General features: G+C 37.8%; 2 protein-coding genes across 2 annotated transcripts in view; both read left to right on the top strand.

Annotated features, from left to right (window-relative positions):
- LOC118567219 (nuclear factor 7, brain-like) overlaps positions 1–16,357 on the top strand; it is a gene marked incomplete in the record, with an annotated part of 854,268 nt that overhangs the window by 376,710 nt on the left and 461,201 nt on the right.
- Positions 1,132–16,357, top strand: part of rbl1 (retinoblastoma-like 1 (p107)) — a 30,859-nt gene continuing 15,633 nt past the window's right edge. Inside the window, exons 1-11 of the mRNA XM_036151768.1 lie at positions 1,132–1,463; positions 3,544–3,677; positions 6,916–7,119; positions 7,380–7,444; positions 8,313–8,441; positions 10,284–10,450; positions 10,541–10,605; positions 10,697–10,871; positions 12,557–12,723; positions 13,516–13,628; positions 14,620–14,723. Of these exons, the coding sequence (XP_036007661.1) occupies positions 1,302–1,463; positions 3,544–3,677; positions 6,916–7,119; positions 7,380–7,444; positions 8,313–8,441; positions 10,284–10,450; positions 10,541–10,605; positions 10,697–10,871; positions 12,557–12,723; positions 13,516–13,628; positions 14,620–14,723 (1,485 nt within the window). The 5' untranslated portion in view covers positions 1,132–1,301. The remainder of the gene's footprint in view (positions 1,464–3,543; positions 3,678–6,915; positions 7,120–7,379; positions 7,445–8,312; positions 8,442–10,283; positions 10,451–10,540; positions 10,606–10,696; positions 10,872–12,556; positions 12,724–13,515; positions 13,629–14,619; positions 14,724–16,357) is intronic.

Below are 16,357 nucleotides of genomic sequence, written 5' to 3'. Positions count from 1 at the left end.
AATAACCAAACAGGAAACAGAAGAAGAAGTACGGTTGCATGTCTGTGTGCATCCTGAGCCAGTGTCTGTCTCATCAGAATTTCCCAATGGTAACACATAGAGACAAGAAAGATTATTGAATGGTAGCTAACACAGACACACAGAATGATGCGTGTGAAGGCCTGGAATGGAAAAGTGTGTTCTTTAAAATTTCCAGCTCATTCCAGTGAAGCTATAGATTCTGTATATATATATATATATATATATATATATATATATATATATATATATATATATATATATATATATATATATATATATATATATATTGTCTGCACCATCAACACCAAGTCAAATTCCTTGTAAGTGCAAACCTACATGACAATAAACTTGATTCTGATTCTGATTACTCTGCTTGCAACTCATCTGGAGATTAAGACCCTTAAATAACCGTTTTGCACAGCTCCTTGCGTGTGTTTGTACTCTGTAACTCCAGGGTACTTAATTTGGCAATGTGATTTGACCCCATCAGGGATTAAGCGGGTCAGAAAATGGATGGATGGATGGATGAATGGATGGATTCAGCCTTAGTTCGTGAAATACAGCGATAAAAAAATTAAAAAGCATAAAATCATGGTCCATCTGTTGGGTTTCTGCAATGTTCTCACCAAATAAAAACAGATCTCCAGAGCCAATCTCAGCCCAGAATGGTGATCTGCACCCTGTGATCTACTTTCAATAGTAATCCCCTGTTATTGTAACCGTGAACTGCAGAAAATCCGGTCAAAGTTGCTCCCTCTGCGTTTATTCCCGTTGGCTCCTATGCCAGCCGTGAGTAGGAGAGACCCATCCAAGATGGCGGTGATGCAGGGTGCGCTCCAGCACCTAATGAGGCGTCTACTCTTTATAATGTCTAGAACCATAGAAATAGGCTGTAAAAGCTCCTCGTAAATTAATTTATTTTGGAATTATTTGTGTGATGTTGTGATTGTTTATTTCTGACGTCGACCTCATTGTTATAAAATGACTTAGCAGTAAAATTCTTGGTCTGTTTACAAAAGTACGAACTAGTAAGAAGCGCGTTTGCTGGAGCGACGCTTCCCTGCCGTCTGATTGGTCGGGGCCGCGAAGTTTTCGCGCCAACGCGATGCATTCTGGGCAATGTGGGCGGAAGTTCGATTCTCGTGGAAGAAGAGGTTGTTGTCGGTTGTCCGCGGGGCCAGTGGGGAGACAAGCGCCGTGTTTCGGTCTGTTTGTTTTGTTTTTAATCCGTGGGAGGGGAGCTTCAAAGGACGAAACCGAAACCGGGCAACTGTGCGCGGATGCGGGGCGAAGAGTCTTCGGATTCAGAGTCGGGGAGGATGGAGGAGAGCTCGGTCCGCCGGAGTTTGGAGACGTTGTGTCAGGAACTGAACATGGACGAGCGGACGGCGTCAGAAGCCATGAACAACTTCTCAGCCATCTGGAACACTTACACGCTGGAGGTGAGCAGAGCCCCACACCGGCCCGTGTCTGCCGGATCACCCGGCCTGCCTGCAGCCCTCCGGGGCACCAACTCCGGGATTAAACTCACCCCCACGTTGTGTTTTTAGTGCTTAGTCTGCCAGATTTTAACAGATAATTTCTGCCAAATTATCATATTAATTTCTATCAATTAATATCTAGTATTATCAGTGTGGATGATCTTTGAGGGACGCATAAAACATATAGTAGATAGAAACACTTTCTACCTACTATATTTAGATATGAATATATATTTCCTTATATAGGACATTTTTCCTATATATCTGTAATCTAATACAGATATGTAATCATCTGTTCTAATCTGTATAATCTGATTGAATTTGACTTTGGAAAGTGTCCTGAGATGACATGTTTCATGAGTTGGCGCTGTATAAATAAAGTTTAATTGAATTGAAATATTACAGCAACCAGGTAAACAGAATGAGGTGGAATAGAATTAAGGTGATCTGTACACAAAATGAACCCAGATTAATTGATGTATCCCTATTATGGTAATTACACCCTTATGCCATGTGTCTCCATCTGATATTTATTGATATATTTATCCATGCTGGTACTAACCCCTGTAGATTAATATTCTTCACAGTATAAAAGGTCCATTTACATCCAGATTAACACCCTGACCCATCATTAGACGTCAATTAGGTTCTTAATTTACAAATTAGTTAATAAATAATCCATTTAAAAAATGGAAATGCTGGTTTGCTAATCTCCCATTCTTCACCAGACGTGTTAATTGCTAATTAGCTGTAATGAAGACGGTAAATGTGCCGTTAAGGAGGGATTCATATCATCTGATGTTTTTCTGTTTCAATAAACCAGAACCTCAGCAGCAAAGTGGTTTAATGTGTGGAGCAGCACATTCTTTTATTTGTTGTTTTTTTTTTTTTATCTATATGTGCTTTTAAGAAGTTTTTCTCAACAGTGGACGAGTTTATGCCTGAGTTTATATCTTAAGTGCCTCCATGTGGGACTGACGGCGTGTCAGGGCTTCAGACCTGAGGAGGACAACGCATGTCGGAGAAACAGATAAACACACCAGCATAAGGGTTTTAGAACCATGACTGAGTCCAGTGATATTTCTTGTACTGAAAACATTTGCTAAGATGAGCTAAAAGGTTCTCCTGCCGTTCTAAAGAAGTGTTGAGCGTTCCGATGAAAGCTCCTCTCTGATCAAATAGTAACATTTACAGAAATATGTGCCGTTTTTATTTAGTTTATTTGTTCTGAGCAGTTCTGGTTGGATGCCAACAGCTTCTGGAAGGACACATCTGTGATAGAAATAATAATAATAATAATAATAATTATTATTATTATTATTATGTACGCTGCCTGTTTCTGCCGCTTTAAAGCTGGGCTGTCAAACTAATTTCTATATTGGGCCACTTTGGCATCATGATGTCATTAAAGGGCCGGTTGCTCCTGTATAGATGATACTTTTTATTTTATTATTTCATTGCTGTTCACATAAAAATGTAAAAAAAAAATTTCACATTAACATAAAAGTAGCACCTTAGGCCCAAATTAAACAATTTATCTTCAAAACAAAGTTGTTATTGGGGTGATTTACTTGTTAAACTCATCATTCTGCATCACTTTTTCTCTTTTTGGACATTTCTGGGTTGTTTTAATGTGTTGTGGGTAAAACATGACATTACCTTTGGGTTTTAAGCCTTTTTTAATGGTAGTTATAATAATAATAATAAATAATATACAACAACGTTAAAAAGCTAGTGTCACATTCTGAAGTTAATAAAGAATATTTTGGTCTGTAATTCTGTAAGCGAGTGTTTAATGTGACTCCAGCCGGTCTAACGGTGACGCTGGAGACCCGCTGAGTTGATTTACCGTCGGGTGCTTCAGCCACCGCCTGTAACGCCATTCCTCCAGTCTCGTTTCTCCTGGTCTAGAGAGGCTAGCTCCTTCGCGAGTCTGCATTCATGAAACTTCACATCCAAACCGGACTTTTTTTCTCATGCATACCTGACGTTATGCTCGCTTATTTTTCACAAACACGATGTTTTCTACGTTTCTCTGCAGGGGGAGGTGGTCCACTGGCTGGCCTGTGCGCTGTACGCCGCCTGCAGGAAGGGGTCCACTCCCACGGTGGGGAAGGGGCTGATGGAGGGAAACTGTGTGTCCCTGACGCGGATCCTTCGCTGCGCCAAACTCAGGTCAGACGCCGTCGCCTCTTCAGGGCCGATTGTCCCGGTCCGAGTCCGTCCTGCCAAACCGGGTCATGGTCAGAGCAGGAGTCTGCTGCCTGTGGCTCTTTGGACCCTTCACAATAAACCTTAACTAGTGGCTAAAAAGAAAAAGAACCAACCAATGTTCTTAAATATAGTTAATAATAAATGCAGTCTTTAGCCATTTTGTTCAAGGAATAAATGCATTGAATTCTCTTAACAGAAAGACACAATTTTTTTTTTTTTTGATACATTTTTCTTCATTGGGTTTTAAATCAGCATCCCACAAAAGAAAATGTATGAATGTTACAAAACCTTTGTGTTTTTCTTTATTTTAAAGTCTAAAAATGCAGATAACAGTTTATTTAAAATGACAAATATCAAATTTGTTATCAAAAATTATAAATGGTTCTTTTTCCGAAAATGTCATGTAACATCTGCAGCTCTAAAAGGGTTTTATTTAGCTGGACTGAGGGCTAAAATGGCTCCTTGGTTAGTAAAGGTAGCAGACCCCTGCCCAAAAGTTCGGGGGGGGGGGGGGGGGGGGGACTTTCCATTAAAATATAACAGAATACAGATTTATACCAGCAGCCATCTTTCTGTCTCTTTTTGTGTTTCTGTCTCCGTCTTGTGTCTTTATACATGGTTACATTCTGAAGGCTACTCGCCTTTATTCCCTCCTACTTCTTCATTCAGAGGAAGAAGTAGGAGGTTTGCACTTACAAGGAATTTGACTGGGTGTTCATTGAATGAAAATCTCTTTAAAATCCAGATCTGCCAGAGTTTATAATATTTTTGAGCATAAATGTATTCAATTTGAATTTAATAACATTCAGAATCTGCTGCTGATCCATTCATGGAGTCCATCCAGCAACAAAAATGTGTTTTCCAAAAATAAAGCAGCATCTTATTTCATCGTTGGACTCAGGAAGGAGGATTTTTGTTTGATAATCTGATTGAATTTGAATTTGGAAAGAGTCCTGAGAGGACATGTTTCATGAATTGGCGCTATATAAATAAAATAAAATTGAATTGAATTGAATAGTCGAGCGCACTTATCGGCTACATTTCTTGTGCTACATTTCCCACAGCAGGCAACCAGAGGCTGCAAAACCAGAACTAAGAATAACTAAAGTTTTGTTGAAATTAGTGTATCTGTCCTTGAATTGAGCAGGTAAGTAAGATTATCTTCCAATGGAATGAATATTTTAACCCCTAAAATAAGATAATTAGATATAAATAGGGCTGGGCGATATGGATTAAAAAAAACTCTCCGATTTTATCATACCAAATCCGATTAATCGATTTTTTTTCCTCCTTTTTGTTTCATAAAAAGAAATTAAATAAATTATTTTAAAACCTTGCTTTTTATGTCAAGCATTTCGTCAGGGAGTTGACCTGAATTCAAAGTGCAACTAAAAACAAGCTGTGAAACATGCTTGTAAAACAAGATGGCAGCCGTGCCATTATAAACAATGAAAATATAATAAAACATTTGCTGCTAGTGGTATTACACATTGAGCTAAGAACAGGCTTCACTGCACTTGTGAACTTCAAACTAAGTTAAAAAAAAAAGTAAATAAGTAAATGAAGTACCTCGTATTATGGTAAAAAAAAGTTTTCACTTAACAATACTTTGACAATAATTTTGCCTAAACATATATTCAGCATCACATGCTGTTCTCTTCATGGAAACCCAATGAGTGTATTGGCAAAATAAAATCCAGATTTTCCAAAAATGAAATCTTAAAGAATTGTAAATTCGAATTAATCGATTAAATAGATTTACTGCCCAGCCCTAAAAGTTTCTCTAAAAAAACAAAAAAAAAAAAAAAAAAAAAAAAAAAACAGACGTTCCACATCTCCAGGAGTTGTCACCAACTGCAGATTTAGCTTAATTTTTCCATTCAGAACTGACAAACTTCATTTTCTTGAGAACATTTAGGGTTTTATTATCGTTTACTGTGAATTCATGAAGCTTTTCGTGGAGTTTTAGTCCAGAAATGCAGGATATAACAGAGAGAGAAGCAAGCAGCACTATAACCACGGAGCGGCACTCACTGGCGTCATTAAGACGATTCAGGGAACACGCAGAGACGTCAAAAAATAAGAAATGAATGAATGAAAACAGGAGCATAACAGTAGGGCTGGGCGATATGGATTAAAAAATAAATCTCCGATTTTATCATACCGAATCCGATTAATACATTTTTTTCTCCTTTTTGTTTCATAAAAAGAAATTAAAGAAATTATTTTAAAACCTTGCTTTTTATGTCAAGCATTTCGTCAGGGAGTTGACCTGAATTCAAATTGCAACTAAAAACAAGCTGTGAAACATGCTTGTAAAACAAGATGGCAGCCGTGCCATTATAAACAATAAAAATATAACAAAACATTTGCTGCTAGTGGTATTACACATTGAGCTAAGAACAGGCTTCACTGCACTTGTGAACTTCAAACTAAGTTAAAAAAAATTAAATAAGTGAATGAAGTACCTCGTATTATAGTAAAAAAAAAGTTTCCACTCAACAATATTTTGACAATATATTTGTCTAAACATATATCCAGCATCACATGCTGTTCTCTTCATGGAAACCCAATGAGTGTATTGGCAAAATAGAATCCAGATTTTCCAAAAAAACGAAATCTTAAAGAATTGTAAATTCAAATTAATCGATTAAATCGATTTATCGCCCAGCCCTTAGATATAAAGCACTGGAAATAAGACGATGGAGATGAATGTTTTCCTAATTTGAGGGCAAAATTTTTATTCCATTGGCAGATCATCTAATTTACCTGATTAATTTAAGGACAAATACAACCTTCTGTTTTTAGAATTTAGAACGCAGCATACTATGACAATAATTAACAGTTTTTACTATAGATTAAACGTCCAACATGACATTTTACAATTTCAGCATCATAATTGTGGTAAATACACCCATTTTAAGAAAATGTGTCTTATTTTTAGTTCTGTTTAGGCGGTGCAGTGACGTCTCATACGAGCTCTGTCCTCACCGGTCTGTGGATTCATGTCCGCCTTATTATGCAGGAGCCTAGAGACAGAATCTTCTCATCTGGAGCTGTTTTAACCAAATTAACCGTCTATTAACTCACTGCATGCCCTGACCTCGTTGGCAGGGCGCCCCCTGGTGTAGAGCGCTGGTTTAGTTTTGACTCTTTACTCCACGTGCTGAACTCTTTCTCCTACTGAACGCGCTCCCAGCCTCATCCAGTTCTTCTCGAAGATGCGGAAGTGGGCCGACATGTCCAGCCTGCCGCAGGACTTCCGGCTGAGGATGGACCAGCTGGAGCGAAACTTCGAGGTCTCCACGGTCATCTTCCGCAAGTTCGAGCCCATCTTCAGCGACGTGTTCGCGGACCCGCAGGCGTGCGAGGCGCCGCGGCAGCCGCGCAGCAGGAAGCACAGGTACCGAGGCGCCGGCCGGGTTCTGCCAGAACCGACACTGAGACGGGTTTTTTTAATCTGCAGAACCCGACTCCTTTAAGTCTCTGTTGCATCAGGACCTTTTTATCGATTCTTCATCCAATAGAAGCAGATTTTAGACCCTGGTTTTCTTTTGTCCTGAATGTTATCCTCTGTTTTTTTTTTTTAAAGTGGTTCCTTTGTTCTCCGTCACGTCCTGTAAAGCTGCAGACTAACCGTGTCTCTTCTCTCACACCCTGCAGGCGGCTGCCCTGCCACGTCTCTGATGTCTTCAAGTTCTGCTGGACGCTCTTCGTCTACACCAAAGGTATCCGTCGCTTTAAATCGCTTTAAATCGCTTTAAACCTTAGAAGTTATTCCCTGACGAAGTTTTAAAGTCTTTGCTTTCTGAGCTGCGTGAAACAGAAGATGTTAAAATCCTCCTCAAAGTTTACTCCCTCTATTTAAACTACAGCTGGGTATAAAGAGTCGGTTCGGCTAAATGTTAACAGGTTTTATTAAGTCTAGATTATTTGTTTTTATGGATTTTAACCCATTAGTTGATTTCTCGTATATATTTATCCTGTTTTTGAGTCTTGATGTCCCTTTTCTGTCCTCTTGAATGAATGAATGAAAACTTTATTGTCATTGTCACAAGAACAACGAAATTTAAAAAGTGCCATCGATCCGTGCATATGTTTAAAAAAAAAAACGATAATAATAAATAAATAATAAATAAATCTCTGTCCCTCAATTTACACACAATATAAGAAATAAATAACAAATAAAACAACTAATAAATAAAAAATAGCACATTCTCACACACATCATCCATGATAATTAATGGTTATTTTTGGTTGCATTTAGTTTTGTTATTGCTGTCGGGTAAAAACTGTCTCTAAAACGGTTGGTTCTTGTTCTGATTTCTCTGTATCGTCTGCCTGAAGGCCGGAGCACTTTGAGCTGTTTTATTTATATTATATTGTCTTTGAATGTTTTAACCTCTGCAAAACTAATCCGCCTCCAGGTGTGAGTAACGTCACCCTAACCAGCTGGAGCTGGTTTGTTGTTATGATTAATTATTAAGTTGTAATGTAGCTTCTCAAGCAAAGATCTAATCACTTTAAAAAAGAGCTTTTATCAGTAATTGAAGCCGTTTTAATTATTCTGTCACGTCTGATCTGATTTCCATGAAGGAAACTTCCGGATGATCGGCGACGACCTGGTGAACTCGTACCACCTGCTGCTCTGCTGCCTGGACCTGGTGTTCGGCAACGCGCTCCTCTGTGCCAACAGGAAGGAGCTGATCAACCCGGCCTTCAGAGGTCAGGCCCTGGGAGAACGTGACGCCACGTTTCTGTGTCAATTTATGGAGAAAAAACCTATTAAATGCCAAAACTAACACACATTTACAAAATTAACACGGCGCAATGGAGAAAAAAAAACAATTAAAAGCCAAAACTAACACACATTTACAAAATTAACACGGCGCAATGGAGAAAAAAACCCAATTAAAAGCCAAAACTAACGCACATTTACAAAATTAACACGGCGCAATGGAGAAAAAAAAACAATTAAAAGCCAAAACTAACACACATTTACAAAATGAATACGGCACAATGGAGGGAAAAAAGCAGATATTTGGCCAAAAATTGGTTTGTTTAACCTGCAAATGCTTGAATCTGCCTTCAAAATAAGAGTAGAAGTGGATAAAATATTCTACATTAGTTCGTTATTCAGTCCTGATCCAACGGAGATAAATCAGTTTTAAAATCCTCGTTGGTTACGGCAGAAAAAAAGAGACAAAGGTTTGCTAAGAGCAGATTTTTGTCTGTAAGTGATCTGTCTTTGAAATTAAAAGCATTTTAATTTGGAATGCACCAACATCCAATATTAATATTACCAGAATGGACAATTATCAATATTATTTATGGTCCCATACCCTGAAAAACAACAGCCAGGGTTGTTTTTCTGGGTATGGGTAAATATTCTTAGTTATTTGCCCAAATCAAAGACAAATACACTCATTTCAAGAAACTTGTGCCTATTTTTAGTTCCCTTTTTGCACCGGGGGTGATATTACACACTTAATTACACAATTTATTTTTACTGATGTGATTTAAATCAAAAGTCACAGAAAAGCAATGAATAAATAAAAATACACTGCAAAAACGGATCTAAAAATTAGCTAAATGTTCTTATAGTGTTTTTGCCCTTGATCTGAGCAGGTAAATATGATGATTTGCCAATGGAATGAGTATTTTCACTGCAAAAAGGGAACCAAAAGTGAGTAAAATCTTCTTGAAATTAGTGTATTTTTCCTTAAATTTGGGCAGGTAAATAAGATTTTTTTTGCCAATGGAATGAGTATTTTGATGCCTAAAATAAGATAATTAGATAAACTGCACTTAAAATAAAATGGTGCAGATCAGTTGTTCCTATTTTAAGTGCAAAAATCTCATTCCATTGGCAAATAGTCCTATCTACCTGCTCAAATCAAGGAAAAATACATTAATTTCAAAACATTTTTACTTACTTTTAGTTTCCTTTTTGCAGTGTTGACCACTAAATAAAGATAATTAGACATCCTGCGCTTGAAATAAGATGATGGTGATGAATTGTTCCTATTTTAAGTGCAAAAATCTTATACAGATACAGTAATTTTAAGAAAATTTTACTTATTTTTAGTTCTGTTTTTGCAGTGTACATTTATACTTTAAACATAATAATAATAATAATAATAATAATAATAATAATAATAACAATAGGGGTATTATTAAGTGATAAAGGATGATAAATTAAAATGTTTTTAAAAAGGATTAAAAATATTTCTTTTTAGCAGGACGTATAACTTTTAACATTTTGCAATTATGCTATTGATTTTATTCATAAGTGTTTTAAAGCGATGCTTAGTTTTAAATTTTGATTTTTACCCTTCTATGATGATTTTACCTGTAGCACTTTGAGATTTTTCTTAAATGTAAAGTGCATTACAAATAACATTTATTATTATTATTATTATTATTAAATTAAGATTTATCATCAACAGGAAGCCTGTTTATTACAGTTTATTACAGTTTATTACAGATGAAACGTGTCTAATTAGCTCGGGTCCGGCTGCGTCTGGTGTTGACGGGTTGCTCTGCGGTTCTGCCGTCTCTCCGCAGGTCTGCCCGCCTGGTTCCGGGCGGACGGCGGCGCCTGCCGGGGGGGCGAGCTGCCGCCCTGCGTGCTGGACCGGCTGTGCGAGCTGCACGACGGGCTGGCGGTGGAGGCCAAAGGCATCAAGCAGCACTACTTCAAGCCCTACATTCAGAAGCTGTTCCACAAACAGGTGCGCTTCCTTTGCTCTTTGACACCTGATCTGCCGCCGCGTCGCTTCTGTTGGACGTCACGCCGCTCCTCCTCTGTCTGCCTCCTTCAGATCCTGAAAGGAAACGAGACTCTTCTGACCGAAATGCTGGATCCCCAGAACTTTATTGACAACAAGTAAGCAGACGGAGTCCGGCGTTCCTCTCCAGAACGTTTATCTCCTTCACGCGTCGTCTCACGGGGTCCCTCCGCGTCTTTCTGTCCGCAGTAAAGCCTTAAACAGGGAGTATGAGGAGTACGTGCTGACGGCGGGCGACTTCGACGAGCGAGTCTTCCTGGGAGCGGACGCCGACGAGGAGATCGGCACCCCGAGGAGGTCGGTGCAGGAGCGGGCCGCCGGGCCGTCGGCCGCTCAGAGCCAGCTGCAGCAGCGTGTGGAGAAGGTACAAACGGCCAAAACCAGCGAGGTTTTATAGGTTTTAGTTGGAAAAAATCTACATTTTCTGTGTTTTTTTTAAATATTGAGTCTAAAGCTCGAGGTGAGTGGAGCAATAATACAAATTTGGTCCTCCAGCAACAATCGTAGCGACAACACAAAGTATTTTTCTTTTATTAGTCGTAGTTTTTGCCTTTATTTTCATGTCACCATCATTGCTGTGTGATATTAGTGAGTAAGGCCCCAAACTGCCAGCAATGAGAAATGCAGTAAAAAAATCAACAAACTCAGATTTATGTTGCTTTGAATAGGCTCAAATATTTTCTAGAGCAGCTAAACATTTGAAAATTTACATTATTATTATTATTATTATTATTATTATTATTATTATTAATTCAATTCAATTCAATTTTATTTATATAGCGCCAAATCATGAAACATGTCATCTCAAGGCACTTTACAAAATCAAGTTCAATCATATTATACAGATTGGGTCAGATTATACACTTTACACCTTTGTATTATTATTAATATTATTATTATTATTATTATTATTATTATTATTATTATTATTATTATTATTATTATTATTATTCAGGCAAACATCTTATAGCCTTTTCAGGGCCCCATATTTAGTTGTAATTAGTTATTTTCTATTATGTTCCTTAAAACTTTGCAGGGTTCTTTTTTTAGCCCAGCAGGTAAAGAGAAAAGAATTCACAATAAAATGATTTTACCTTTTTAATTGTAGAAAACAAAATAAAACTAAAACCCTCAATTTGTTCGGCTTGATAAACTTTGGACCACAGAGCAGAAAGAAAGTTTGGTCTTTTGACTTTTTAACTTCAATTTTTCCTTTTTTCTTGTCCTGTTCTCTAATATCTCGACGTAATCTGCTTCCTAATAAAGTGGGTGGAGGCAGATTTTCCAGATTTATCTCAATTAAATGGCATTGAAGAACTTTCATTTGTCTCCAGTTTCTATTTCCTTTTCCTGCTTTTCTCAATATTTTTTTTATTTTACCTACAAATTTGGTTTGAGGTTGGATTTTTTTTTCTAGTCTTTTGCTTTCTGCCTGGTCTGAAAATGTTTATTCATTGTTTCAGCCATCCGTTTCCTTTAGTCTGTTTTGAGCATTTTATTGACAGCAATATTTAACCTTTGTTTTCTAGACCCAATAATGATTCCTGTGCTGAAAATTATTTAAATTGCCAAATAAAAACACGACAAAATTACTGGAGGAAAAATCTAATCAGCTGTAGTTGTGTGGAAAAGCAGGATGAGCTGGAAAACTGGCCTGTTAGGGTCATCATCAGCGATATCTGGTTAAACGCAACAAATAAGTAACAACTTAGATAAATATTGCACTAGGTTGTGAATAAATTGTGTTCCTTGTAGGAATTTTACAGATTTTACTCACCACCGCCACATTTTTCTGATAATTACAAGAAAAGGTCTCCTCCAGTTTTATTATCAGGATGAGTTTTGAATTGTGCAAAATCAAAAGTTTTCTGCTTTTAAACCATAATTAGTACGATGTTCCCTATAAACTGTTCAGGAAGGACGGGCATACGTATTTAAAAAAAAAAAAGCACCTTTCCACGAAGGAAGACCTTAGTAGGAGCAGGAATCTGAGCATAAAAGAGAATAATCTCTGTCTGTCTGTCTGTCTGTCTGCCTGTCTGTCTGCAGTCTGGCTCTCTGGCGCCCTCCACTCCTCTGACAGGACGGGTCTACCTGAAGGAGAAGGAGCTGCTTTTCACGCCCGTCTCTTCAGCGACGCAGAGCGTCAGCCGGCTGCAGAGCATGGTCGCCGGTTCCAGGACGGCGCCCAGCGAGAATCTGCTGCAGATCTTTAAGTTGGTTCCCCGCCTTTTTATTTATTCTCCCACATTTGTTCACATGTTCTCACTTCAACATTAAAGTTAAACGGGTTGTGACCAGAGAGGCTGGGTTTGTTCAAAGATCAGAGATCTACGGGTTCTTTGTTGTAGAAACAAACTTCATCTCCTCACGATTTTTAGGTTTAGATACAGTTTACTTTTCAAAAGCATTCTTTGAACAGTCCTGTGATCCTTCCATCTATGTATGCATGCATTCATACATAGATGTATGCATGCATTCATACATAGATGTATGCATGCATTCATACATAGATGTATGCATAAATGCATGCATTTATGCATACATTTATGTATGAATGCATGCATAGATACATGCATGGATGCATGCATTTTTATTTTTAATTCAATCTTTATTTTACCAGGTAGACCCGGCCAAGAGGCACCAGAAACATTTCATATAAAAACATCTAGACACAGATTTAACAATTTGCATGCACACAAACCAACCAACAACTAAATAAATGATTACCGGCCCTTTAATTAGCAGCACCTGGCAGCTAATTGCACAGGTAAACAGTGTAAAGTTTTTATATTGGCCAGAAACAGGAACTAATGTCTTTTATAGCTTTATGGATAAGAAAGTTATATGTTCATAAATTTCTTAATATTTAAAAAGAAATAACCAGCAGAAATCCATTTAACGATCTTCATATCAGGTTTTAATTCTTGCTATCTCTTGTCTTGAAGTGGTTTTATATCGACGGTTTTGAACATTTAATGTAAATATATCCCGTTTACGCCGTGCAGGTCTTGCTCCAGAGACCCTACAGAGTCCGTTCTTGCTCGAGTGAAAACTCTCGGACAAACCTTCAAAGAACATTACACCAACGACTCGGAGGAAACGCCAGGATCTCACATCGGTACGAACAAACAAGTCATCATGTGGAGAGAAATAGAAGTTAGATTTCATCTGGTCGCTGCTTTTAAAGCTATACAGCCACGTTAAATGCTTAAAAAAGACCAAAAACCATTTGATCATGATAAAATAAGGTTATATACACCAAGCCTCCATCCTGATAATGTTTTGATGGATATAAAAAGCCCCAGTGATTAACAGATATAATCAGACGTGGCGCCATCTAGTGGCAGTATTGCAGAACTGTCATAATATCCGGTTTGCTTAATTAATAAATCAAAATTAAATAATACCAGACTGAGCCTGACTCTCTGTAATGCCTCACAGTAAAGCAGCAGCTCAGCATGATGAAGACCAACGTTATTAATTAAATAAAATGATCTACAGCAACTTTAAGAGCCTCATATCAGAACATTTACTCACGTCAGTCAACTCTGCGTCACATCTGAGCCTCGGCAGGTTTAGCGTCCGCTTCAGTGAACACCAACGTTCAGACTGGATTCCCAGAGACATTACAGGCTTTTTCCTCTAGAAATCATATTTATTTGTGTTTTTTTCCCCCACTGGATCTTAGATCTTTCTTCATTGTTTTGCTGGGAGATGCTAATAGCCATAGCCGCTTCTTTGTGTAATCCCTGCTGCGCATGCGCAGTATGTACTTCCTCTGTTATTAAAAATAAACATGAAAGGCTTTGTTTAGTAACAAATTGAGCAAAAACAAAGCATAAAACACCAAAATAACAACTAATACGCCAGCCGGATATGACAATCTTTCATAAAAACTTTGTATGCAACCAGAGTGAGCTGCTGATGTATAAATAAAGAAAAAGTCAAATAACCTGGCTATGCACCTTTAATGACTTTAAATAAATTTCCACTGAATAAATGAAACTTTGACCTCTGTGAGGCCAGAACATTGTGAAAAAGCTGAAAGCGTAACGGACAGAACAGCTTTTTGTGTGACCGTGCAGCTTCCTGTCCTCTTTCTCTTTCAGACTTTGCAGAGAACCGTTGGAAGCTGGCGGAAATCCTCTACTACAAAATCCTGGAGAACGTCCTGGTCCACGAGACCAAACGGCTGCAGGGCAGAGACATGAGTGTAAGCAGCGATTTCATGTAGAAAACACCAGAAGGGTCACAACCAGCACAACAATAAACTAAAAATATAAAAAATCAATTAATCACTTATTGGTTTGTAATAATAGTGACCAAAGTGCTTAACGGAATCCTTCTAGAACAGAAAAAACACACAGGAGGATAAAAGAAAGCATAAACACTGGTTAAAAACAAAGTAGTTGAAAGAAAATGGATAAAACAAGGTGGATAGAACCAGAAACTCTGCCTGAATAATAAAAAAAAGTCTTGAGCTTTGATTTAAAAAGCCCAAGTTCAGCTATAGATGGGAAATCAGAGTGGAGGAGCGGCTGCAGGAAAAGCTGCCGACTGTTAGACCTCAGGGATCTGCTGGGATTAGAAAAGAAGGAGCCGAGGCTTTTAATAGCTTTAAAAACAAATAATAAAGTTTTAAGCGTTTCCTAAAATGGACAGGAAGCCGATGTAGCGAGGGTTATGCTTTTCCAGGGCCACTTCCCTGTTGCAGGTTCTTTAATTGGCTTTTTTTTTCTCCAGCCAAAGCCTCATGAGATTATTTGGTAAATAAATGATAAAATGTTCCATTTTCTCCTGTCTTATTGTTGTTGGGGTCTCACTCCTCCTTTGTTTGCGTCACGTTGAGAGATTTTCACGCATCTGAGCTTCCAGGGTTGACAGGTATGAGGAGTTAATCTGATTGGCCCGAGGATACTCTCTAAGTAACCAATTAGAGAGCAGCGGGAAGTCACATGGAAGCCAAAGGTGTCAGGACAAACATGGAGACTTGAGCTGATATTTAAAATATAGAAGCCTTAGAGACACTAAATCATATCGATAGAATAGAAATCATATTGATCGATATCGATGATTATCAACAAATTCAAATGTATATATTTTTAAACCAGCCATATATGCAGAACCCACAAACACAGAATTCAAACTCAAATCTTTATTCAACCAAGTTTTTACCAAAACTGTAAGTTTTTAACAAAGAAAAAAAAACATGTGCTCTCTGAACTCTTTGAAGGGGGCGGAGCTTCCTGGATCTGCGTTGTGATTGGTTGGGAGGTTGTAATATTAAACTGCATGATAGAATGCAAAAGGAAGGAAAACTGTTCCATTGAACTTTATATTGACCTTTTTTTTTTTTTCTAATAAATTATCGTCCAGCCCTAAGAGACACTGTGGCTTCACTGCAAAAAGGGAACTGAAAGTAAGTAAAATTTTCTTAAAATTAGTGTATTTTTCCTTGATATGAGCAGCTAAATAAGGCTATTTGCCAATAACATGAGTATTTTTACCCATAAAATAATATAATTAGACATCCTGCATTTGAAATAAGATGATGGAGATGAATTGTTCTTATTTTAAGTGCAAAAAATATTAATCCATTGGCAAATAGTTTTAGTTACCTGCTCAAATCAAGGAAAAATACACTCATTTCAAGAAAATTGTTTTTTACTTTTAGTTCCTTTTTGCAGTGTTATTTTAGGGTTTAGTCTGTTTAGTGGAAAATATCCCCACTTACACCCAAACGGCCTGGTGAGAAACATACTGTCTGACAAATTAATCAGGACAGCTGGGATATTTACTGGCTCTACACTTATTTCATGCAATGTCTGATGCAGGAATCTCGGGAAA

This window comes from Fundulus heteroclitus, chromosome 20 (assembly GCF_011125445.2).
Source record: "Fundulus heteroclitus isolate FHET01 chromosome 20, MU-UCD_Fhet_4.1, whole genome shotgun sequence".
NCBI lineage: Eukaryota > Metazoa > Chordata > Actinopteri > Cyprinodontiformes > Fundulidae > Fundulus > Fundulus heteroclitus.
This window is presented reverse-complemented; position numbering and strand designations above follow the sequence as displayed.